Source organism: Plectropomus leopardus, chromosome 1 (genome assembly GCF_026936395.1).
Source record: "Plectropomus leopardus strain MGB_pleo_1.0 chromosome 1, ASM2693639v1, whole genome shotgun sequence".
In the NCBI taxonomy this organism is placed as follows: Eukaryota; Metazoa; Chordata; class Actinopteri; order Perciformes; family Serranidae; genus Plectropomus; species Plectropomus leopardus.
The window spans coordinates 22,768,851-22,796,139 of NC_142176.1; the positions used below are offsets into that span (position 1 = coordinate 22,768,851).

Consider the following 27,289-nt stretch of genomic DNA (forward strand, 5'->3'; position numbering starts at 1 on the left):
AAGGTTGACATATAAGTGGTGCAAACATTGTGCAGGCAGTGACCAAACCAGTAAACTCTTCGAAACCTGAGGAAATTGGCTTGATGTCTTTCAACACCATAGGTAAAAGGCAATGACCAACTTAAATAAAAATTACACAAACAGCAAATAATTTGTAAAAAAGTATAGGAAATTTACCTGAAAACCGAAGAAAAAAGTCAAAGGAATCAAACAAACAAAAAAACAAATGACAACAAGGAAATGATGCTTAAAAATAATAGATTTCAAAGGGTTAAACCAATAATTTACCTTTTCAGTCATTACAATATTACTTATGCTTTCAGTTTCGTCTTTAATAGACCAACACATTCAGATCTTCAATGCCATATACTTTGACGGACACGCACCTAAATCAAATGCACGGGGGGCTGAAGCTCCATAATGGACCATAAAAAAACCCCGCGTTGCTTTATTTGTCGAATTTTCTGTCCATCACTCCGGTATTCATTTGTGGCTGCTGATTGGTCCAATGTACAAGTGACCCACGTGTGCACCTTGCCACAACAGCCTATCAGAGCGTAGAGGAACAGTTTTGGCGTGTGACGTCTTCAAATGCGAGTGGCACGTGTAGCTTGTAGCTAGCCAGGTCAAAATGTCCAATATGTTTGAGAGCGGGTCACATTAGGGGGAACTGTTAAGAAAGACAACACTTATTAAAAGATAATTCTTTTTTAAAAAAGTTATGAAGCTAACGGGAGTCCTTAAACCAAAGAAGAAGGAAGGAGAGTCTACCAGAGCGGGAAAAAGCGGAGACCACGATGGCGCCGGTGGGGTTACTCACCTGTAGAGGACGGCCAGACCCTTCTCTTGGTGAAAAATAGACTGCGATCAAGCATGCAGCAAAACGAAGTCAGTAACCTCACACTGACTTCCCCTGAGCATGACATCCGTCGTGAGTTGGATTTTAAGGAAATAATGAGGCTTTTTCTACAAAGAAGACCAGAAGAAAGCACTTCTGAAAAGGTAAAACAATGCTCTGTTGTTTATTTCCGGTAGCCAGTGCAGGTTTTAAATTGTTGTAAGTGTGCCTTGTTTTAATAAGAAATACTTAACCTAGATTCATGTTAGAAAATTGTTATTTTTTTATTAGTAAAATTTAGTAGAATAGTAAAAGGTCCAAGAAAATTACCTGAAAATTACCGAGTAAAAACAAACAGCGAACTGACACAAACAAGGAACTGACAAGGAGACAAAGTGCCTAAAACGTATAATACTGTCACAGAATTTTAACTACGTAATTATGACAATTATAAATATAGTTTTCTAGACATATTCCCTAGCTTTTGAAGTTGCTCATTGCCTGCTTCGCATGTTTTTGAAAGGAGTAAAGCCAGTTTGCTCAGGTTTCAAAGGGTTAATTTACCGAAATTGTTGATCAGTGTCATTCTCTGAAACCTGGCCATATGACTCTGCCCATGGTGCTGAACCCTGTGGTGTGTGTGTGTGTGTGTGTGTGTGAGATTGACACAGGGCCCTAAAGTTAAAAGATTTGCTTAAGATGTAATTTGATTTGTGGCGAGAGGCCAAAAAAGAGGCTATTACTTTGATTTGGTGCTTGCTGTTATTAAGATGTTATTTGTTGTTTGGTGTTATTATGCTTCTGTTGTTAGTATTTCTGCAGACAGGCTTTCTTTTGGTTATTCGGATTGGAATCGAACTTTGCAGCATCTTGGTTTTTACAATTGCCTGGTCTACTCTTTCGCTGTGCAGTATAAGTCACTCTGTGTGGTTGTTATTAAGAGTGATGAGACTGACTTTTGTGTATATGCTAAAGTAGGCTCAAGTAATTTGGTCACTTATCATTAATGTGTTTTCTGGCTCAGAAAGGGACCAGTCACCTCTGAGCTCCAGGGCCTAAAGGCAGGTTAAGTTGTGACCGGTCGCGCATGCACCTCGTCAGAAGTGGTTGATAAAGCTTGATTAAACAACAAAATCATAAGCAGAATAAGCAGTATTCTTATTGTCTCCTGTCTGGTCATGGCCAGCTTAACCTGGGGTAAAAATTTGCTGATGGATTGACCCACCCAATCATGGACTCAGAAGTTTATGCTTAAAGGGTAGCTTTGGTATTTTTCAATTTAGACCCTATTTTCACATGTTTTTATGTCTAAGGGAGTTGTGGGAACATCATATTTGGAACTGGTCCAGTGTTGACAGAGACTGCTGCAGCCAACAGCGGCAAACAAGCAACAACATAATCCAAAAAGGATCCCTACTGAGATGGACCTTTTGTTAAAGACTAAGATCCTTTTTGTTAAACCAAAAACAGCCCTGAAATCACCATCATCAAACCCACCAGACACCATTTAAATAAACAGTAATTTTATCATCGGAAAACACGCCTCGTTCAAAGTCGTCAGAAGCAAAATAAAACCCTCAAAAGCCTTCTTGGTCCATCTTTCCGCTGCTCCAACAATCACCGACTGGTTTGGTTGAAATAAAACTTTAATTCACCCAGTTAGATGGAAAACTGTGCTGGCTCTACACGCTAAAATTACTGTCCATTTAAATGGAGGCTGGTGGGTTTGACAATAGTGATTTCCAGAATTCCCACAGTCATGAAAAAACTGGAAAAGAAATTGAAAGTTTGGAAAAGTCATGGGATTTTGTGGTGTTTAATGAAATTGCTGCAGAAATCTTCTGTGGATAACCTTCAACTTAATGTAAGATAACAGCAAATTTATTTACTGAAGCTGTCGACATAATGTAACTCTAATTTGCGTCAGTACGAGATGTTTTTTTTACCATCACGTACTTTTCTTAATTTTCTCCCTGTGCTCCATTTCTCCTTCCATATATGCCAGGTAGAAATTACATTTATGAGCAAGAAATAACCGTATTATGAGTCCTTGAAAAGTCATGGGAAGGTTTTGAAATTTTGTAAATGAAAATGGGAACCGTGGATTTCAGTGCTGTGTTTGGTTAAACAGAGAAGATCTTTAACAGGTTGATCTCTGAAGGGATTCTTTTCATAAGTTGTCAGACACATTACTTAGATAAGTCATATCAAACATATCGGGTTGTCCTCAAAGCAATTACGGCTCATTACAAATGACAGCAAGGCAACTATTGATCTTAGTCTTTTATTATCCTGGTATTTCTAATCAGGTTGAATGTCCCTCGTCTATAAGGCATTTTGTTATATATATATCACCATATACATTGTGTGACTGTGATGTGAAAGGCTACATACATTATTTGGTCATTTATGTAAATAGATGAACATTGAAATCAACACAAATGAGTAACCTCCCATATTCACAAACACCTTCCTTTTACTTGTATGTTTCATGTGAAATATAAACACAATGGGCCATACAGTGGAAATGATGGTCTCAGGGTAGTTAATAATCAAATTTTTTACTCTGGCCTCCTTTTCAGCCCACGCTATACATGCACCACAAAGTAAAATCTGGAAGTTTGATATTGCATTAAAGAAAAAGTCTCCCTTTAGTAGACTGCTCAGCACTCTGGATGTGTGATTCATACAACAAGAATGAACATTTCCCACTGCTACATAGATGACAACACTCGAGCCTTAGAAAGCAGCCTTTTCCCCTTTTTTGTTTGTTGTGTACTTAAATAATGGATTGGATAAACAACTACCTGAATTAGGGGTGCACCTACACCATTTTTTGCTGCTTGAGTGGAGTACCAGTGTTTTCTTCCATACTTTGTATAAAAACTGCTGCTGTTAGACCATTCGAATGACATCCATCTATCCATTGTTGTAATTCACAACTTCCTCAGCATCTATGAGCTGTGTGCTGGTACTTGGGCCTTTGTTTTGGTAGCCTTTTTTTTCTGGTATAGGTGTACCACTAACCTGAATATATCAAATTGCAGCAAGTCCTATTGAAGTGGTACTATTTTCCAACAAATGTACGCTCATTTTAAGCCAAAAAAAAAAAGAAAAAGAAAAATAAACAGCCCTTTCAAACTTTTACAAATGAATATTATTAAGCTGGTTTAACACACCACAACCACATTGAGATAATTCTTTTGGCCAGTTTTTAAAGGTACCCAAAGGACAATAGCACTCGTGCACAATTTTATGTTCTGTATAAAATGAGGTATGTTTCTCTTCTGTTAGTGCATATCAATGTAACAGTGCAAAACCAATTACAACGACTATTTGTTCAACAACCACCTTGTCAGAACACTAATTTTACAGCATTTACCCCACCATCACTTGTACAAGGCTTACAATAAAAACCACTTGGAGACACTGAACACACAATATCCTTCTCATCAATTCATCATAGGAGCTATAGGGTGAAACACTTTACAACAAAAATATCTGTAGTAATGACTAGGGACAGCGAGCTAATGCACAGTAGTACGTCTGAAATAATAATAAAAATGTGTGGCATGTGTCACTCCGCGCTCTTTTTGCTCGAACGCCAACCAGCATCAAATTTCCCCATGCCCGAAGTGAAGTTACATTTTTTAAACTTCCACTGGAATGTTTAATCAGCATGTTCACTTGCTGGGCTGAGACATAAATGAGGTGAAAAGACAGACAAAAATATAGCACAATGTTGCCAAAAGCTTCCCCTCTGCCTTCTTGCTTTCACTGTATGAACATGTTATTTGAGCTGCATGGGGGGAAAAAACTGCTAAGGAGTCACAAAAAAGTGTGCATAATTAATGTTTCTTAACCCTGTTCAAGGTTTTTATTTGTAATCAGGTAGTCTAAGTTAACACAAGAGGAGCAGCTTTATTCATAGTTCTTTTTAGTCTGAAGTTCAACAATGAGGGTCTTAAATAAAATAGTGTTAAAGTCCTTCAATGTGTCAAAATAGTTGTGTGCATACATGAGCAGATACCTAAAGTTGCGTCTAAGAAAGTGACTACAGGCCGAGGAACTGTGCCGATACATAAAAGACACTAGGAGGATATGTCCCTTCACAAAAGGCCTGAGAGTGTTTCTGATGCCGTGTGAAGAAATGCATGGATTGTCTCGTTCTGGTAATACGCCTGCTTCCTTTTGTCCTATAAAATATGTTGAAATGTTGTAAGGCGTTATATATATATACAAAACACAGCCTCTTTCGGGCCAAACAAACACGGAGCTCAAACTCCAGCCATCATATGAAGCCCGTAAGAAAAAGTTCCCACACAGTAGGTAGCCTGCTGCCTCCATGTAATCGTCCTGTCCTGACAGTGGATTTGTTCTCACTGAACGAAATAATGGAGACTGCTTTACGAGCTCTGAAAAGACCTCCTACAACGACTGTCTCCCTCAGTCTGTAACAGAAGGCTTGAGTCAAGGCATCCACTTGGAATGTATAGATAGAAAAGTTTCTCAGGAGGCAGTCCCATGGTACAATAATGGCACAAACCACTAGCTAAATCCATTATAAGAATGCATTAGGTAAATATGTACATCATGTGTTTGCACGCTGCAGTGAAAATTTAAAAGGTGATACCACAGAATTCAGGATGTTTATCCTATACCCCCAGGACAGCTCAGTATGTTAACTTTCATTATTATTTTCCAGAATAACAGATTAATTTTTTTTATTGACATTTGTATATTTCTACTCAGAATGGCTCCAGAAAAAACTTTGAGATCAACTTTGAGATTAATGTTCAAAAACCTGGAGCACAAGGAAGAAAATAATTACTCAGCACAGCTTTAGCGTGAAACAAGTCAGGTTCCCAACAGGAGATCATACTCCTTTCTAAAACCCCCTTTCTACTAAATTAACGCATGTACGTGGATTTTTTAAACACTGGTAAACGCACTAAGAACAGACTATAGACTCTTATTGTCAGAAGACTAGAGCTGTGTACACAGCTCTGCAGCAGACAAGCATGTGTGTGTATTTAATCTCTCTTTCAAACTTGGTACAGACTAATTTGGATTGATGTTTGAGCGCTGCTTGGGCAGACATGGAGGGGGGTGTCAGCATGTCATTGCATCTCGCCGGTGAAGGGGCTAAAATTGGTGTGTTTACCCAGGTGTTGTGTTACCATCAATGCCAATCTGAGCCGGAGCCGATAAATACCTGTGACTACTGCAGAGTCATTTAGCGCGAGTAAAAATGCCTTTTGTTACCTTTCCCATTGCATTAAAATGCCAGATGTTAGCGGGTGTTAGCAGTTTATTGTGCAATGGAAAAGGGTCTTAAGAGGCTGTGGTGCACTCAGTTTTTAAACTAGAGTGAAGATATTTATATTTTGTGAAACAAGACAACCTAAGGAATCTATTGTTACATTAGCCTTTTGGGAATCAGCGAAATAAGGCTCCCAATTTTGGCAAAATGTTGGCGAGGGGAAAAACTGGCACAGGGATTTTCTGAGTTCTCTGGTTACCCATAACCAACTGTACTGGTATTAATAAATGCAGATCAGATAATTAGTCATTTTAACTGTTAATAAAGAATCTGCAAAATCAGTTTCTTCATTCGGGTCAGAGAAAGCCATGGCGTTAAATTTGAAAATCCAGTGTTTTTTTCTGGATACATTTTTTTTCACACGGTCACCCCCTCTTGTGGCCGGTTTGATGTGTTTCTATCTTTCTATACTTTCCTACTTTTCCTCTCTGACACAAGAGTGCCCGTTACCACCTCAACCGACCACCCCAACTCTTTTCAGTAAGCTGGTTCCTTTTGTCTCTGTTTTTGAAGCATTTAGGCCACCACAGAGCACCTTGTTTTACTACAATTTACTCAACACACACTGAGCAAGCCAGTCTCCAGTCGCCAGTCACTTTTTTTTTTTTTAGCAAAATAGAGTTCTTGAAATTCAGTTATGGCTTTTGGTTTTGGTTTGTCACCCCAAGATTTTCAATGGCCCAACACCATGAAAAATTTCTGGGGGCATAACAGATTTTGGGGATCATGTTTGTGGAAAAGAATCATACACGTTCACCTACTGAACTTTCCTAGTTTAGAGGAACATTGTGGACAAATGACTGAATTCTGTGGTATTTCTTCTCAAAAACCGCACTGTAACTTCTACATCCAGATCCTAACAGAGGAGATAATGATAGTGCCTGCACACACACACACACGCACGCGCGCACACACACACACACGCACACACACTCGCACACACACTCGCACACACACACTGCAGCTCTTCAGGAAGCTGCCAGAAGAGACTGTGAGAAAGAAAAGGGCCTTTCAGAACTACCACACACTCAAAACTGGGTGCACTCTAACAAAAATCTAAACTGCCAAAAGCTAGTTGTGTCTCGCAAAGAAACAACTTCAGATTCACATAAAAATTCTCGGAAAAAATACTCAACATTGTTCTCAGTTTGACTGTCTAAAATGTTTTTTTGTGAATTAAAATCGCAACATAAAAGACATTAAATGTCCTGAATTTGTAGCTGAACTAACCCAGCGTAAAAGATTTGGCTATTTTCAAATTGAGCCTTGATTCTCAGTGAAAGAGACATGGATACCACAGGTGTACTGTACACACCATACACAAGAAAACAAACACACATTCACATTCAGACAGAGCAGAATACCACACTGCCGTACTGTGGTAAGGCAAATCTGAACAGGGCGAGCTGTGATGAGTACTGTCCCATAGCTTCAGTGTCTGGCAGCTATCTGGCATGAATTAACCCTTGGGAACATAGTGTTTCGGAGGGGACACAAATAGTGTTACACTGATTTCCAACAGGCAATATTATGAGAAAATCCCTCTTGGCTTACAGAAAAAAATTATACCTCTCCCAAAAGACACATAAATAAAATGTGAATCTTGGCATCAACTTAAAAACCCTGGGTCTGACTATATACGCTTTGTAAATATTGATACGTACAAAAAAGCTTATAAGCTGCTGTAATAATGAAAAATGAATGAAATGATTGTTTTTGTAAGAACATGGTGAGAGGGTGACATTTTGTTTCTTCAGATTATGTCTTTTGCTATAAAATATACCACCCCGAATAAACTTGACCCCACATCACAAATATAGTGCACTGTGCAACTTGTAACAAAGTTTGGCCGACTCTATGAAAGATAAGGGGTAGTTGTTGTTGTTGTTGTCGTTGTTGTTGTGTCCCTTCCTCTGATGTCCAGGTTCCACTGAGGATAGAGGATAGCAGGCACCAGTGGTTTGGGAACAGCAAATCCTCTGTTAGTCTAGTCGCATCTCTCCTCAAAACGTCTCCTTCCCTTGTTTGTTGTCAAGTTGGGGCCACGCGTTGCGTGTCCAGTCCATGGAGAAACAAATGCTGTCCCCTGTCTCACAGATAAGCAAATGCACAAAACACTCACACTCACACAGACACGCTGTATGTTACAAAATAACACATTTGTCTTTATCCTTCGATTCTTTCTTGGCTTTCCGCTCCCCGCTCGAGGACTGTTTTCCCGGGCTGGGTGTGGCTCCGGCTGCTGCCGCCGTCCCAGCGCCGGCTGCTGCTCCGCCTGCTCCTGCTCCTGCTCCTCCTCCTCCTCCTCCTCCTCCTCTGTCCGCCTCATCTCCCTCGGCAGGCTCCTGCTGGCCCTGCTGCGCAAACACGAGCAAAGAGCAAAAGAGTAAAAATCCATAGATATGAGAGTATTGAAAGCAAAGCTACTTATTGCACTGAACTAGAATGAAGTGATAAACCAAATATCAACGTCCGGGTTAAAATATAGCACATTATGGACATATTTAATTTGTTTTCCAAGCAATATAAAATAAACTTTCAGCTGGTTTGTAATTTGGCAATATTTGGTTGCGCTGACAAGACAAGGCCCCTTCCCTCCCATCAAAAGCAGGCTTTTCAGGCAGGAAAAGATGCAGCAAAAAAAAAAAAGACTAAACTGTACGTCTTTATCGTCTTTGCAAAGATGGAGTAAATTGGCTTGAACAAATGAAATTCACATCTATCTTTATTCCATTTAAAAAAAAGTAAATAAATAAATAAAAACACATTGTATGTGACTGGAAAAAAATTTACATACTTGATGAAGTTTCATGAAGAAATCTGTAAACTATTCAATCTTTATTTCAAGGTGTAATGTGTAGCATTTAGTGTTATGTAGCATTAACCACAGACAACAATTCTTATTTTTAAGGTGGATTTTAACTGATTATAGTTATTTATATACCATTTCTGCATATTTATGCCTCTAAATCCTACACACAGGACATTTAGGACACGGTGATGCTTCATAGTTTTTCATAGTTAGTTCATAGTTTTACCAAGTTTTTGGGAACGTTTGATAACAAATGTGATACCTTATAAGATATGATAACCATTTAAGCACTTAAATGCAGGCTCTGTCATGTATTTATTTTCAAATTTTTGATTTTTTAAATCAATGACATTATTTATGTGAATGTAAAAGGAAGAAAGGTAAGAAAGTAGAATGAAAGAGGGGGAATCGGGAGGAAAGGGTTTCAGGTCCGTTATTTGTTACTAAAAATATTCTTTTAAAAAACAGGAATAAAAGTGCAATGCCACATTGGTTTTAATAATATCTATAGAAATCATTTAATAAATATATTATATGTCTCAAATATATTCAACAAGGAGAAGTAATGACTGCTCCAGGGACAAAGCCTGTGCCTTGAACTCACAGTAAAGGGAGGCTGCATCACAAGAGAGAAGAATACCACTATCTCTTTTCATCTTCAATTCCCTCTTTATAGCTCAAACTCTGATGCAGACATCCGTCTGTCTCCAAAAGGCAACATCTTCCCTCTATGCTACATTAAATGCCCCACATTTGTTCAAAGTCCTACTTCTCCTCCCTCTGCCACCTGCCTCCTTCTCCCTCACCCCCTCCCTCCCCACCTGTGCCTGTGCTGCTGCTGCTGCCGCCTGCTCCTGCTCTTGCTCCTGGTAGTACTGGGAGGCTCGTCGGTCCTCTTCCTCCTGAAGCTTTTTTGCCAGCTCTAGGTCACTGATGCCCTCTGGGAGCTGCTCCCACTGTAGGTCCTGGCTTTGCTGCTCCTGCTGCAGCGACAGCGCCATCAGATAGTCCTGACACACATGAACACGCCCAAAGAAAGAAAGACTTGATTTATTAGCATGTCTGTCAGTGTGATGCTTAAGCAGAATAAACTGTGCTGTGATTACGCAACAACTGAACCTCCTCGGCCTATACTACAAACAATCCATACGCAAGCACAGCCGCAATCCACAGCCACAGTTCTTTACTTATTGATTGAGCCGTTTGTGTCTGTCTTCATTAATTTTCTTCTGCTGTACTATCTTCGTTGCACTTTTTGTAGTAATCAGTTGCAGTGTAGTTTAGAAAATGTCCTTTATGCCGGTGCTATCACTTGTATTATTCCCAGTATCTTCTTTTATGTCATGTGCTTTGTCACTAAGAAAGACCTAATTTCCACACTGGGATCATTACAAGTTTGCTCCAATCTAACTGAATTGATTATGAGTGCAGAACATTGCCTGAATAGATTTTCCTCGCCAATCCCATCTTGCAGATAAGGAGGGGCTGAGCCTGTGTAAGCAGGGAGAATAAAAAGTAATAGCCCCCATGCTCTTGTCTAGTCTGTGTGTGTGGGAGCAAAGGCAGACAATTTGTCAGCAAGCTCTGGGTTTGGACCACTGTGACCAACCAATGAGCAGACAGCTGTGAAACCAGTAAATGTGCTCAGGAGACATTAACCCAGTGCAACCCAGTGCAAGGGGTCTGTGTGGAGACTGTGTGGTGCAGCAAAGCATGGATGAGAACGAGATGAGAATATTTAATCAAAGATAAATTTTCGTGATATTTTAAGGAACTATTTTAATCTTTCTGTCTGTATATTGGTTTTTTTTTAACAGTCCTACATACAAAAAATAGGCCTTTTTTCATCCAGCTTTGGAAAACAGTCCTCTATTCCGTGTTTGCTTCTCCCTAATGCTTGGTTTTTCTTCTGTTGGTGCTTTGGTTATTTTAACTGTATACATTTCTAAAGCAGAACAAGGTTGTTTAGCAGACAGTGACAGCTCTGTGAATGTAACTTGTGTTCAGGTCTTCGCCATGCCCTTATCCTGTGAGATTTAAAAAAAAAAAAAGTTCATATCTTGAATAATAATCTAAACATTTAAATAAAAACAGTTTTCTCCACACAAATGAAATCCAGAGATATAAGACTACTGTGTACATACTTCTTATACTATATACATTTTCTTAAACTCCTTAAAATTGAAAAGGCCTCATGACCCACTGTGAAGCTTTGGCGAACCCTAGTGGGAACCCCCAGGTTGGGAACCAGCAGTCCATGGAGCAACTCCATACTTTATACCCTATGACATTGTAAGTTTGAGACTTACTTCTCTGAGTTCTAGCTTTCAGGGACTTTCCATGGCCATGAAAGAATATATTGGACTCCTTAAAAGTAGGTGTTTCCCTTTGGAAGGCTGGTTTGGGGAGATGTAACACATCTATTGTTGAAGAACTGCCCTCACTTTTGCTGCTTTTATAGCTTGTGATGGTGCACAATTGATTTTATTTTGTAACTTGTGTTTGCTGAAATTTGATACCATATGTTTTTTTCTTTTGTCTCCCATCAAGTCGTTCTCTTATTTCTGTAAAGTCGAGCAATGAAGACCAGTATGTCCTTACTGATCTTGTTATCTGTCTTGTCCTTTGTGGTACACTGACGGTGTGGAATGCACATCATGATTAAGCACTATTATGGTTTCGGAGTGGATAATTGCTGGTTCTGCTAGTCTTGCCTGCATCAGTGCTCAGACCTGGTCTATCTGATCCTGTTGGCCGCGGTACACAGTCTCTGGATCAGACGGAGGCCGCAACCGGAACTCTGAATCACAGAAGTTGCCGTCTCCATCGACATTGTGCAGACTTTCCCAGACAACCTTCTCCTCTGTCAGGAAACCTTGGTCTGTAACCAGGAGGTACAGCTGGCCCTAGGAAACAATTACACGCACATTACATAATACACATTTCATCAGTGTCACACTATCTGCAGACATACAGGACTGACACGCTATCTGCATATTTATCATGGGTGATTGGACGTAAAAGTGTGGCTGAGTGATTGTAAGAGAACTAAGGCTGCTGTAATGCTTTGTCTGAGGGTTATAGGTAATGCACACAGCTTTGCTTTCGTTGGCGACGACAGAGTGCTGTTCAAAATGAAAGTAAGCAGGCTCCACTTCCCCTCCTGCAGATAACAGGAAAGGTTTGTCCAAGCTGCAGCGATATGGCCAGCTGTGAGCAGGGGCTGTTAGAGATGGGATGCAGACTTCTTAACGGGTCATCATGATTGGTCTAATGTTGTACATCTGTTCATAGCTTTCATCAGTTTGAAGAACATGTTATAGCAAGTCTGTGCGGTGAACACTCCAAGAAAATACTGAGGAGCTTTATGAAAAGAGACGCAGAGAGAAGAGAAGCTTTAAAAAAGGTGGACAGATGGCAACACTTGATACCAAGTTATTTAGTCTTAATCTACTGCAGATAATAACTGCAAAAGTAAAAACTCAATTAAACATCACTCAGAGGCTTTTCCATAAAAATCAACTATCCATCAAAAAAATGAGTCAGTTATTTCTTTATTAAATAGCCTGCAGAGGAGCATTTAATTAAAGCAAGTTTATTATGTTTTGCCCGCAGACAAAATATAAGGCAGTCTGTTTAAGATCACATTAGTAGTTTTGCTGATATCTGTATGAAAATAAGCAATGAAACAGAATGAAATCTACCTTCACAAGGTGGAGGCTTCTGTCGAAATACCCATTAAAATGTTTCATAGAAAAAGATAATAATTGTCCTGTAAAAGTAAAGTGCTTAGAGACGCATGTCACTGACTGCTGGGACAGTTCATAGCGCACCCTGACCTATTTAGGTTACTGCAATTTCCAAAGTAAGTTGCACGTGTAATTTCAGCCTGACTCATGCAAAAAACTGTCAACACTTACGGTGAAATTATTATCAGTAGGGCTGGATATCATTTAACCCTTTGAAACCTGGAGCAACATCACTTTTCCTGTGCTTTCAGATGCCTTTCACAATTATTTAAACTTTTGATACATGAGCACTCTGGTGTGATTTCTTTCAAAAACATTGGAAAAAAGCAATCAGCAACGCAAAAAAAAGAAAAAAGTGAAAAACAGGAAAATTACATGAACATTAGCTTTTAAAAACAGAGAATCATTAGAAAATTATCAAATAACTAGGGAAAATATATTTGATGTTATTAGAATTATAACATCTAAAATTAGGTTACAAAAATACATTATTATTATTATTATTATTATTATTATTATTATCATTATTTATATTTACTATTTTTTTTATTTTATTTTTTTTTTTTTTACTAATTTCTTGCTAATTTTTGGGTTATTTCTTGTTCAGTTACTCATAGCCTTTTTTCTGTGTCTTTGTTTTGGTCAGAAATCAAGCTCATTTGCTCAGGTTTCAAAGGGTTAAAAAGCTTACAATACCAGTGCCCTCAAAGTGATAGTGATGCCAATAGAGTACTTCATTTGAGTACATTTTTTTCTACTTCATCTGATACCCATCGTGTGAATGGAAGCATTCAGTTGGGTAAAATTCCACCAGACTTGGAGCAAATTAATTGTGGGTGGCCTGTCTGTCTGCCTGTCTGCCTGTCTGTCTGTGTGTGTGTGTGTGTGTGTGTGTGTGTGTGTGTGTGTGTGTGTGTGTGTGTGTGTGTGTGTGAAATAGAGAGAGAGAGAGAGCGTGTGTGTGTCGATAAACACAAGTGTCAGTTATTTGCGGAGGGGCCAATCACATGTTGCATTAAACCTAAGAATGCTTGCAGTGATTGGCTGCATGCAAAACCATACAAATAGGCATTTTTTTCTAAATCTGACAGGAGAAGTTTTGAACTACTTGGTTCTGAGTTATTTTGGTTAATAGATTACAGGTATCGAGTAGCAGTACCAGGGTAATTGAAATTAATCATTTCTAAGATGCATTCTGATGCGGAAGTGCATTATTGCCACGTAACGTAGTGTTTCCCCTACAAATGTTACAGTCCTGGCAGTGCACCAGGCCAATGAGACCCCCCCACTAGGTAAAAATTGTACCGCAGTTTGCACAGGACGGTGAGGTACACTGTATTTTTTTCCCCTTAGGAGGTATAAGCATACTTGCCAACCCTCACGATTTTCCTGGGAGACCCATGTTTTCCCTGTCTTCTCCTGGTGTCCTTACGGTGTCACATTTCTTCTGTATTTCTCCCGATTTAAAGTCCCTCTACCATGCACATAATTTCAATGGGGTACTGAGGGTCACGACTGCCCCAAAATACAAAAGAGGGAAATATGTGATCTGCATGTTCCTGTCCGAACCCAAGTAACTGAGCCCAAAAGATTAATTTCACTATTTACTACCACTGACAAAAACAAGTAGGTCTAATAACGACAAATTACACACCTGGCTGATCACAGCTGATCGATAGATCGCAGCAGACTGACAGTGCAGAGAGGGAAGACAAACACCTGAGTTTTTCCTCTCAGCGTCTGAACAGTTAAATGTTTAGTGGTGGAAAGTGACTTCTTCAGACTTCTTCAGAAGACTGTTTTAGTCTCAGTTTTAGTCAGACTAAAGATGGAATTCTTTATAGAAATGACGACACATACTCTCCCCTCTCCGCATCTCATCCAGCTGCTTTCTGCTGCGCTCATTTTCATCAGGGGCGGATTCAGTGATTTCAGTGATTTGGGGGCCTGGTGCCCCAGCCTAACACATCTATCCAATTTTAAAGCAAATAATTAAATTAAATTAAATAAAGCCTGGTCCACGCCTGTAAGTCATCCCAGCCTTCATATCCGTTAAGGGTGTTTTCTGCATGAAACATTCAAGGGGAAACACTGCATTGCTTGTTGATTTTCCGGCTGCAGCTGGACAATTAAGTTCTACAGTCCAAGAGAACTTCCTGGTAGCAACCAGCACTGTATGGTAGCAATGTTGCATTGAATTGTGGGAGAACAGAGCAAGCTGGCTGCTTGTATTTATTGATGAAAGAGTAGCCATGTGCATTAACATAGACAATTGAGGATGTGATGCATCGTGACATTGAATCGAATTGTTGGCAAGATAATCGAAATCGAATCGAACCGTGAGACCAGTGAAGATGCCCAGCCCTGGTAGTCAGGACTTTAGTGTTTACCTTGTATTTGATCATGGTGCTGAAGTGGTTGTTCCTGAAGAAGACGCAGAGCTCTCCCTCTTGTACTGTGGATGTGAGCTCGCACAGGCCGTGGTATGTAAGCTGTGTGGCTGTGCTGCTCAGAAACTGCTCTGCCACGATGCCTAAGGCGAGAGAAGGGGAGACGGGGAAACAAAGAGAGAGAGATTGAATTTGTGATTGATGAGCAAATGCAGAAACATGGACCCATGAAAAGTCTTACTTGAATATTTTATCTTTATTTGTTTTCTATTTTGCAGAATATACAGACAGATTTAAAATTGACTTGACACTGATTGATGCCCATTTCAACTGTGATGTTTTTATTTTGATAAGCTTTCCCTGTTGACCTGCGAGGAACTAAAGTCGTTCTGAAGATAATCAATTATTTAGCTTAAGAAGGAGCATGACTTTCACATATTTCTTGTGAATGCACTCTTTCTGATTTAAAAATATTTTCATCATTAGACCACTGGATGAGTCATCTGCACTACAATCAAGCAATCATTACTCATTTGTAGGTCACTATTTGGAGAGCGTGTTGGAAACCTTGCTGTAATGTCTGCAGTAGCTATTTGAACACTCTGACTCTGTGCTGCTGGAAGTGATCACACTAACTATAGTGAACTCAATATAGGCTGAGAGGCAGATGGTGTGGGACATCTGTAAGACAGAGCAGCATTCAACGCCCACAAAATCAGCGTAAAGCTCAAACACACACAGAAACAGTCTACCCTAGATGAGCCGCAAACTTTAGAGACTGGCAGAAAAGAGTACTTACTATTAAATATTTCAAGACATGGAAGAATGACAACAAAAGTCAGAGATGTTTAGTTATATCAGTCCTTTAAGAGTGGTTTTTAAAGTCGTCTCAGCAGTGACGAGTAGCATCAGCATTAAGTTACTTCAATCAAGCCCTCATAAGAATTTCTGGTCTACAAATGCAGAAATACAATAAAGAAGATTGAATCTTCCATATCAATATTGTCATTGACTAAAGGCTGTGATGTGTTGACTTGGCAGCAGACCAGCTAAAAACCACTCAGGAAGCTCTGTGTTGAATGAGCAAATATTTTTAGTGGGGAAGTTAGTGTTAGTGACAGCTGGTGAGAAAAGTGTGAGCTGTGGAAGTAGGCCATTAGATGAGTGTCCGCATGTATGTCCTGGTTTCATTTGAACTCGGTCTGTGGTTCACTTGACGGTCCAGTAAACAAACATATCTCATGCAATGATTGTGCCACTGGATTAACGTTAAGCTGCACACCGCTGCTCCTCTGCAAAGTTGAACTTGTTTTGCTAGATATGAAACAAAGTAGGGTTGGAATCGTATGGGATTTTTTTTTTTTTGTGATATTGATAGAAAATTTGAGGAATGAAGATAATGCTCTCAGTCAAATTCACCTTGGTTTACTGTGCCTTTTGTCTCTTGTTTTGGCAAATTAATTACACTCAAAATACAAGTGTAGGGAGGTGGAGAGAAAGACTGTAACCATAACTGTATCGAAAGCGCACAAAAAGAGTAATTACACTCAATAGTTGGTGAAAAGGCAGCCAGATGGTGTTGGGGGAGAGAGAAAAAGCAAGAATTGAAAGAAACTGAAATTATTTGAGTTGCTGGATTACTTACACGATATTATCATATAATTAACATGATATCATATGTGTATAATTAACATGATATTAACATGAAATCAGCATTAGATTTTTAAATATTGCAGTTATAATAAAATAAAAAAATAAAAGTCAAAATTGAAAGAAGTACAATTGTTTAGTCAAATTACTATTCTCTTTTTGTTCAGAAGCTCCAATATTTTAACTTTAACATCTACCCCCAAATGCATCACTTTGCTTCTTTTTCTCCACCTTCGGTTACTCAAGCGGGGAATGAAAGGAGATGAGGGGAGACAGGAAGAGAGTCAGGCAGGTCAAAAAAGGAGGGGGGGTGAAGAGAAAGCGCTCACCTTCCCCTGCCAGCTCGCTGTTGTCTGACTGTTTGCAGGATATTATCTTCTCCACCAGCTGGTTGTAGCTGCAGTTGCCCACTGCCTTGACAATGTCATGCATCTGCAAACAACGATAAAAAAAAAAAAAAACTGTGGGAAAGAACATTCACCAAACTTAGATGTTATTTTACTGAACGCCACAGTAGAATCACACAACATGTAAAACCCATGAGAAATATTATGGTGACAACTGACAAGGGTTCATACTGAAACTACTATCACTGTGTAAACTTGATCCCTTTTTTGGTGCAGTTCAACTAGTGCATTTAGCCGTTAATTATCTTTATTAACAGCGGTGTGAACATTGTCCTTTGAACTCAACTACACAACTGCACACCGAGCACCTTATACGGAGGTGGTCTGCTTCCAAGAGAAGCCGTTGGTTTGTGTCTAAAAAAAACTGGACCAACCACAGGATTGTGTAGTACTAGAGCTGACATTAATTTGAATTCAAAAGCTAAATTTTAATTACATGTGTGTATCCCATGTGCTGATTTTTGGAAGTGTCGAGGAAGTAATCTCCTGTATAATTATCCAAAATCATTTGGCAACTATTACAATGTATGCTTGGCAGTTAAGTAAGCGAAATGGAGGACCACCAAACTATTGTATCCACCCCTCATGGTGCGAGACATCAGTTTTTCACCCCATCTCTAGCTTTATTTCTGAGCTCTTAGTGACATGAGAGATGATAACTGAGGCACCTTAAAGTTCAGTAAATCTCAGCTCACTGATTATTCAGGATGACAGTCACAAAAGATTTAAAGATTTGTAAGAAAGTTTAACTCAGTTTACAGAAAGTCCTTCTCTTCATTAAGATACAAACAAATAATGCAGAGAACATGTATAATGAATTAAAATACAAAAAATAAATAAATAAAAATGGCTTCTTCAGACTGAAGTCAATATTTAGTGTAAAACATGGAATCCTACAGCCATGAAAATTGGTAGCTCAAACAGTCAATATTGAGCTTTGGACACGTCTTGAATGCAACCTGTGTAAATACACCAGAGGATTAGCATTATATATCTCACATTGTCTGCCCAAAACAGTTCAAGACACGCTGAGTGGAAAAAGAAGTCACACTAAACACTAAATAATTTTAGCCTGTTGAAGTTATTTTATTCTGAAATATTTGCATTTTTAACACTGTATACATATTCCCTGTATGTTGTGGTTGTATTTTAGTAAAGAGACTACTGAGAAATAAATATGTATATATCTATTATTATTATTATCACTATAACCTACACAGTACAGTGCTGTAACTTAGCCTTTTTTCAAAGTAGTCAGTTTCCTAGATTGTTTAAGTTAGATCAACATGTCAGATTTTACTGTGAAACTACAGGTATGAAAGCAACCTTAAACAAACTGCAAGTATAGGCAGGTAGAATATTTTTCTTTGTAGTGGGTTTTAAAGAGATGTGTCCAGGATAGAGAGGAGGGCAATAAAACATGTTTGTGGGAGGTGTAAAGAGAAACAAGAGTGATGACTAAGGTTATTCTCACCTGGGGGTCAACCAGCCAGCCGTGGTAGAGAGGTATGTCGAGCAGATCAAACACAATGCATTCTGGGGTGTACTCGAAGACTCGCACCCCTGTGAACTTTACGTTCACATCCAGACCTGTCTGCAGCTTGTGCAACACTGCCATGGCATCACTCATGTTCTGGAAGAAAAGGAGAACAATGGCTCAGATTGTTGTAAAGAACTGAGTGTAACAATGCAGCAGAGGGATTAAACATCAACTTGAGGTTTCCAAAAAAACGTCTTTAAAAAAGGCACCTTTGCTTTTGTACTAAACATTATTCAGAACAAAAAGCTGTGTCACACCCAGCTGTTTTTAATGTGCTGTAAGCCGTCTTCATCTGCTCAATTATTCCTGGTTGTCTGCTCACACTCAACATAGCTGCAGCTATCATGAATTGATTTTTCTACCTTTACAAGAAGCCATTAGCTGCCGTTTATTCCTGTACAATACAAATAACAACCACACACCAACGCCTCAGTTTGGTTTTGTCAGATATTTCTGCTTCATAGTTAGTTGATTGTTTCATACACTTACTAGGTTTTGCTCTGTTTTCTGTCAGTCTACAACCACAAGAAGGAATAGAAGTCACTGACAGGAGGAAACCATTCGATATCACATTTCTGAGTAAGCTCTCAGGCTCATCTTTGTGAGATATGATGTTTCCCTTTAGTAATACCAATGGGTGGACAAAATATCAGGAACACTTAACGACTTGATATAACGCAATCCATTAGCCCTGCAATAAATAAAGTCTTTTTTTGGGCCATTTTAAAGATGTAGTCTATTGACTTAGAATGAGTTAAATTTTAAGTTGTTCCATAGAAATTAATGCCCATTTTTTAATACTTACTCAAGGCTCAAAAATTATAAATTGAGGTAAAGTTGATGGGTAAGCACTTCTTTTTGTAAGTTCCAAAAAACCCAGATTTAAATAGCTAAAGACACTGTCATGTCTTTTTGTCTAGATGATGGGAGATGACTCATTGTAGCAGAAGGTATGCATTGACGTCATTTTTTCACATGATACCCCCCCCCCCCACCCCCCCGCTCACTATGGGCAGACTGAGCTGTGATATCAGGAGGAAAATACACAAAAAAAGTGAACGCCATCAGAGTCCACAATGCCCAATGCCATGCACAAGACAGCCAGAGCTGTGTACATTGAAACAGACACGGAAATCGAGCTGGTACATACATAATGTTGCATCACACCAAGGAGGAAATGTTACACAGAACAAAACCTGGCAGCATTAAGATAACTGGGTGTGGTTTACTGTTTTATCTAGATACATTCAGCCTACAACTAAAATCCAGAACATAAAATAGTGTATAAAGAGCTGTTCTGGATTCATTCAGCAATAGCCTACAAAACCCCTGTATCTATTTAAAGAGACAGTTCAAACTAAAATAAAAATAACAACACATTTCTTCCCTCACCTATGGTGCTATTTTTCCATCTAGATCAGTCTTGTTCCAAAATACAGCCTGGGGGACCAACTGTAGCCCTCAGACCAATTTTTAATGACCCTTGAATAGCTTCAAAATATACTATAATGTTAACACAATGTTGGTTAATCAAGCAAATCACTTTGAATTTATTTTCATTCACCTCGCAACAATCAGGACAATCATACAGTTTGTAGACATGCATCAAGTAGGAACTGCAAAGGCAAAACTCGTGTTTTTATAAACAGACAGTAAATGAGCAAACTAACGATTACGTAACACCAGATATTTCCTGCTAAGCAGGCAGGGCTGCACTAAAGGAGCACAAAGTCAATGGTGAGGGCTGCCTTTTTTTAGGAGTGGTGGAAAGTTAACTACTTTTTCACATAAAAATATAACGGTTGTGTTTGTGTCACTTTTGTGTGTTGTTATTTTTAATTAACCCATATGATGTGAGAAGCAGCTGCCCCCCCAGGTATTTTAACATTATCTAATCTGGCCCTTATTCAAGACGTTTAGACATCTCTGATCTAGATGGTTTTGGGGTGGGTTTTTTAATTGTTAGAGATGTCGACTGTAGAGATGATAATAATAAACTTTATTTGTATAGCACCTTTCATGCAAGAAATGCAGCCCGACGTGCTTTGCAAGAAAGAAATGACATGCACCAAGTTCCTCACATCAGATGTCTGCCCTCTCTCGAATATAATGGAACTAGATAGTGCTTGGCTTATGGTGCTCAAAGCGCCAAAAAAATGTAACAAACTCAACAGCAATGTCTCAAGATAATTCAAAGACCTTTTTGTGAGCAGTTTCTTATAGGAACTACTTTTTTCCTACCAAACTACACCAGCTGACCGCATCACTGTGCAGAAGGAAGCGTGCATCTGCAGCTAGCTTCTCTCTCATCCATGAGTACTTCCTTTTTTTTGCCTGTTTTTAGCAATTTGAGCACCACAAGCAGGTGCCATTTAGTTCTATTATATTTAAGAGAAGGCAGAAATCTCTACAGCTGATATCTCCAACACTCGACAGCTCACACCAATACAGTTTCGATTGATTAATAGCGCTTAAGGTAAAAGAAAAATATCCATTTTTGATTACGTTGAACTGTTCCTTTAAAGCCGCAGCCTGGTCAAAATGGTTGTCAGCTTTAAATGTGTGCTTGCTTTGTTAATGTTACACACACCTCAGGAATGTTTTGCCTCACCTCACTTTGGCCTTCAGCAGTGTGTGAGAGCTTCTGCCTGAATTCTCTCTAAATGCAGCCGGTTTCATAACAGTGTTTTCTATACGTTTTATCCAGGTGAATGCACCATGTGAATGCTTTCCCTAACACAATATTAAATATACAGAAATGTCTACTTCAGGTTTTTATCTTCTGAAGCAGCTTCTAAGCTCTTCAGAAGAAGAATGGCATCACCAATTGCAGGGTGTTTACAAGTTCCATTTAAATTATATCTGCCGCATGTTTCCTGCAGGTTTTAATTGGATGTCTTCTCCAGTATTCATGTTGCCCAAACAGAGCAGGGAAAAACACCTCTCCATGCTGCTTTTTGTCTTTCACAGTGATAAGGAAACATCAGAACTTTCTTTTGTGAGGTAGAAAAATCTGAATTATGGTTTCATGCTGCCAAAAATATACACCTCCTTTATTTCAGTGACTAAACCACTGAAGAGAACAAACTGTTTACAATATGACTAACATTAACTCTTTAATCATGTTTGGGCGAGGATGTTATCAGCAGCTGTTTACTGCACTGTGTGAACACACGAGGCTATATGCACATCACATCATATCATATGTAGGCCATATATGTCACATATCTGCACACCTGAGAGCCATAGAAACAGATCAATTCTCACATTAAGCCTCTGAGCCATGTTTCCCAGCTGGCTCCTAACCTCTTCTGCCATTTAAGTCTTGGATCAAGATAAGCCTCGCAGCTGAGCCCTGCAACTCTTTTATGAGTGTGTAGTTGCAAGTGATTTCCATTTGTTTTCAACTATTTTACAATAAACTACTAGAGAAGGTAGAGATGGAAGAAAAATGACCCCAATGCAAAGCCAGTTACTTAACAGCAAAACAATAAACCGGGGTCGAAAAACTTTAGATGTATTTGCAGTTAAACCAGCTTTGAATGATAATTCAAAACCAACCGTCCATACCAACTTTCTCTACTATGTTTTTGTAATTCTGTCATCATGTTTAATCATTTTAGTTATGAGATAAGATAACCCTTTATTTGTCCCACAGTGGGGTGATTCACAATGTTACAGCAGCTATGAGGTACAATATGTAAGCAGCGAAAGAACAATACAATAGTAAAAAAAAATTACAAATATAAAAATAGTAAAATATTAAAATGTTAGATAATAAGAAAATGCTGTCCAAAATAATAATTCTAGGGAAAATGTAGATTAAAAACATACAAAATGTACTACTTTTACAGAGTAAATAGTTCACTGCCCAGCACATCAGTTTAATTCTTTAAAACGTGAATTTGTTAGCATATTCTGAGGAATATCACAATTTTAATTTCAGATAGAGCATCTACCAGCTTGCTTTGATACATAATTGGCCAAGTGGTCAAAAATAACATTACTATTTTGAATGTGAATCTTTATTTTCCATGATGTATTGCAATCTGATTTGTGTGTGTGTGTGTGTACGTATTATAAATGTCACATCCAAGATATTTTATCAAACAGTTTCAAAGGCTTGTAAATGAATAATTGTTTGACCGTCTTTCATCTCTGGTGAAGAGTATAATGGCTGTCACATTTGAAAAGAAATGAGCGAAAGGTCACAGTACATTGTGCAGACTCTGTTTTTGAGTTTACAGTAGAGATACTGTATGTCCCATTAATTTTGAGCTACTCCAGCTTTGATGCTTGGCGCGCAGAGCGGAGGTGAAAAGCCTTCAGCTGGCCCATCTGAGTGTGTGGATTAGGAAGCTTACGAGCAGCGGTGATGGCAGGATTAGCAGGGCTGTGTAATGGACCACATCTCTTCACTTTAGGGCAAAGCGCTCCAACAGCAGATGAGCGCTTGGAGATCAGATGATTAGCAAAGCATCGCTCGCATTCATCTGCGCTTGTTGGATGTATTCTCCCAGTATAACATTAGTACAGCGCTGCCGAGGCCTATTCTGTATTTTTACTTCCACTCGTCACCCCAGGTGTCAAGGGAAGGCCTCTCTGCTGAACTAACTCTGTTGACTTTCATCCAGAATTTACCCTAAAGAAAATCCTGAGTAGATGTAATTAACTGGTAGTTGACAGAATATGGCATTACAGTGCCAAGATGAGGGATTTGGTATCTATAAAGCTTTTATTAAATAACATGAGAGTCTCAGTTGATAATGGAGGTGGGGCCATTATAACATGTAGCCAAAAGAATATAAAACCATGATCTAGAGCAATTAACAGATGGACAGAAAATTAATTGGTAACAATTTTAATCATCGTTTTAGTACTTTTTGAATTTTTTTGTTTGTTTTTAATAAAACATTTGCTGGATTCATGCTTCTTTAACAGGGAAATTTGATGCATTTCTGTCTTACATTGTAATGGTCTGCATAGCTTTGGATTTTTGAACTGTTAGTCAGATGAAGCACATCATTTTAATATGTCACTTTGTGCTGTGGGAAATTACAAAGGTTATGTTCTACCATTTTATTGACAAAATAATTCATCTAGAAAATAAGCGGTAAATTCATTGATCATGAAAATAACTGTTAGTTTAAGCCCTACTATAATCAAGTCTTACTTTATAAAAAAAATAGAATACTGGAGAATGAGCTGTTTTTCTCATGCTGCATTATGAGTTTTAAACCAAACGGTTCTGCCAAGCAACACAATTGAGCAACAGTTTTTGGCTGAGAAATATATACTAGAGGTTGACACTGTGGTCAAATGCTCCATTGCTAAATAAAAATCATTTTTAGACAGACAGACAGATAGATAGATACTTTATTTGTCAGCTGCATACATTTACTCAAACAATGAAAACACAATAAAAGCATTTTAATGCATTTTTAGGGAGTGCAGCTGTCTGATATTGGTGTGTGCAAACTTTGAGTGTGCATTCATGTAAATCTATAAAAAAAAATATACACAGCAGATGTATGAAAAACAACAACAACAACATATCAGTCACTGTACGACAAAAGTAAACCATTACATAACACCATGACCCATCAGTGGAAGCTGTAAATAATGAACAGTTTTCAAGACTGTGATGTCCCACAATGTGGGTCATACTTTTATGAATCCTGGCACACGTCAGCAGCTGTCACTGTTCTACATTTATGTTGGATGTATCATCCAGCTAATCTAAAGTTCCTAATGTTGGTGAGACCCTCATTACACACATAATGAGGACAGAACACCTCTCAACATAATGTGATTATACGTTTGATTGTGCATTGGAGCTATTGTAAGGGTTTGCAGTAAATTGCATATGTTAGGAAATAAACTGATAACCCTGTGTGTAGCTTAATCTCAGATCTTGTAGATTACTCCCGCTTGAATTAAATCAGTTTCCAGCGCCACAACCTGTACAACTGATAACACGGTCTCTCCCTTTACCCCCATTATGAGCTTTCATGATCCAAAAACATGTCTTTATTTCTCGCATCACCATCAGCAATTTTCCATCATGTTTTCATCTCACTTAATATCTCTGCTTACTTAAGGACAGATTCCTACTCAGAGGTCCTTTGACTCGAGTCTACCAAACATATCTGTGAAAAATCGCTCGTTCTAAAGACATATGTAAGATCAGAGAGCAAAATGCTTTTTAATCCCATGTTGGGATTTAATCTGTTTTATTCAGAACAAAGGTGTAAACAAGGCCCACTACTGTGAATGAAACACGATAACCCATCTCCTCCAATGACTGAACAGCCATCATGGAAGAATTGGCTTGTACGAGTGCTGCTGAGCTGGGTTCACTGAGACAAAAGCAGAGCAAAACTCCACTCTCACTTCAACAGCTCCTCCGAGTAAATATTTAACAATAGCTAAAGAGCAGCCGTGCAACTGCTATTTTAATCCTCATACACTCCTGTGGCAGATGATGTTTTTATAAGCTGAATTTATAAATAGAACTACTTCTGTTAGGAACTGCAACAGCTCTTTTTAAAGTCTGAGTGGCTTCAGTTGTATTTTATAACAATACATTAAGCAATAAAAGCACGTCATCTCTCCAAGATATAAAGAGGAGGACACCTTTTGTTTGACATGCACATAAACACATCTCAGACTTTTCTCTCTTAGATCCCAAAGCCCTGCCCGCTGTAGTTTCCACATACTGTCAACCACGGCATGCCGACATGAGGACACCCACATGCAACAGAGCTCTCAGGCCAGTGTCTAGGATTAGACTGCCATAATAACTATGCTACACAAACTCTTACCACTCCCTTACTTTAACTGTGCATGCTGAGGCCAGCACTGATTTATTTAAGAGGTTGTATTTCGGCTCAACTTAAATTTAGAAAGACTGTTGCAGTGAGTTTCAACACATTATATTTTCTCCTCTTTGAATGAGGGACAAGTGTGGCTTCAAATCATTCACAGATGTGCTGGTGCTCTGCCACGCAAGAGGGGGAGAGGCAGGGCCTCTCCCACATCGTAGGCAGGCAGAGGAGATGGGAGGAAGCAGCGAAGCTGGAGCTGAAGCTCCATCTCCAAGTGCCTCTCATGGGGAGTCTTGCGCACACGCGCGCACACACACACGCACAGCCTCAGTAATAGCCGGGAGCTGAACCCAGCCATGCGTCTCTAAGCATTCACAGCCATGTGAAACAACATAATCTGACACTCCTGACCCCTGTTGTTCCCTGGGCCTTGCAAGACACATCTTATGTAACCTATAGAGCAGTGGAAAAAGAGCTAAGCTGCACTTTTATGTGGTTTGTAATCAACTGGATGCTTATTTCCATATTATGGAACATCCGCTGACCTTCTCTGCTACCTCAATGCAAATGTGCAAACCCGTTTTGGTGTGAGCATGCAGCTACTGAATGCACGCCACAGCAGTGTGCGCCTCACTTTGTACACTGTGGTGAAAATACATCAATAATGGCGGCAAGAACAGCTGAGATATTTTGAGTGTGTCGATGAGACAAAGTGAGAGCTCACGCTCAGCTTGCACAATTACGGTTTGAACGCAGAGAGGAGAGAGAGTGAGTCCATCCCAAAAGCCCTGCGCTCCCTAAGTACCATGAACAGTCAGCAACTCACTAATGACCACACATAAGCAAAAACACATGCCTGGTTAATAGTAATATTCTGCAGTGATCAGGCACACCTTACCTGCTCATAGTTTAGCCGCTGAGCCTCTGATATCTCTTTAGGTTTGGTTTCCAGAATGTAGTCTCCTGCAGAAAGACAGATGAGAGAGATGTTGACTGAGAGTGCATCGACACTGTAAAACAATCACTACCTTGATGGATTATCACAATGGCTTCATAGCTTGAGTGTTTGTATAGAAGATGACGGATGTTTTGAGATGTTTTTAAGAGCCATTGGGGCGGTTTAGCATTGGCCAGCTTTTTCCAAAGAAAAGGCTGTGCCAAACATGTAGCATCAGTTGAGTCCCTGTCCACTGTGCTGTCACCTGAGAGCTCTGTCAACTCAGCTCTGTAGCAGAGAGCGAAAGCTGGCAGCTGTCTGGCTCCAGCTCTGTGCAGCCTGATCAGCGCTGCTAACATGCTGCTTTTTTATTGTGAACACAGAAAACAAAACCTAGACTTTACATCAGGTGTAGGAGGTTATTTTTCAAGGCACGTCATGTTTGCCTTTGCTCTTGAATAGTATACTGTGCATATGACTTTTTGTTCTTTATGTTTCTATAATCCTTTCCAGTATTTCACATAGGTTTAATAGCAAAACAAATCATGCTAGTATATTCTTGTTATTGCTGTTTAAGTTTTATTGCAGTCCTTACTTTTGAAAACTCTTGTGTGAGTGTTTTTCAAAATGCTTCACAGAGAATCATTAATTTATTAGGAACTGGCAAGAGTATCATGCTGCACTGTCAACACATACGGTACTTTTCCTGTGTATTAGTCAGAGGAATACCATCGACCTCTGTCATCAACAGCAACGTTAAGTAAAAACAGCTACACATGGAGAAAAGAACATTTTTGTGTGTATTTTGCTCAAGCA

The 27,289-nt window shown here is 39.2% G+C and overlaps 1 protein-coding gene across 2 annotated transcripts in view; it reads right to left on the minus strand.

Moving 5' to 3' along the window:
- Positions 1-3,108: 3,108 nt before the first annotated feature.
- mindy2 (MINDY lysine 48 deubiquitinase 2) overlaps positions 3,109-27,289 on the minus strand; it is a 28,648-nt gene continuing 4,467 nt past the window's right edge. The window contains exons 3-9 of one of the 2 annotated variants that reach the window (XM_042492522.2): positions 26,435-26,499; positions 18,644-18,802; positions 17,092-17,194; positions 15,113-15,255; positions 11,706-11,879; positions 9,795-9,983; positions 3,109-8,515 (exon numbers count right to left, since the gene is read on the minus strand). In XM_042492522.2, the coding sequence (XP_042348456.2) occupies positions 8,306-8,515; positions 9,795-9,983; positions 11,706-11,879; positions 15,113-15,255; positions 17,092-17,194; positions 18,644-18,802; positions 26,435-26,499 (1,043 nt within the window). In that variant the 3' untranslated portion in view covers positions 3,109-8,305. Of the gene's footprint in view, positions 8,519-9,794; positions 9,984-11,705; positions 11,880-15,112; positions 15,256-17,091; positions 17,195-18,643; positions 18,803-26,434; positions 26,500-27,289 lie in introns of both variants that reach the window. The other variant, XM_042492443.2, reaches the window with a different exon arrangement.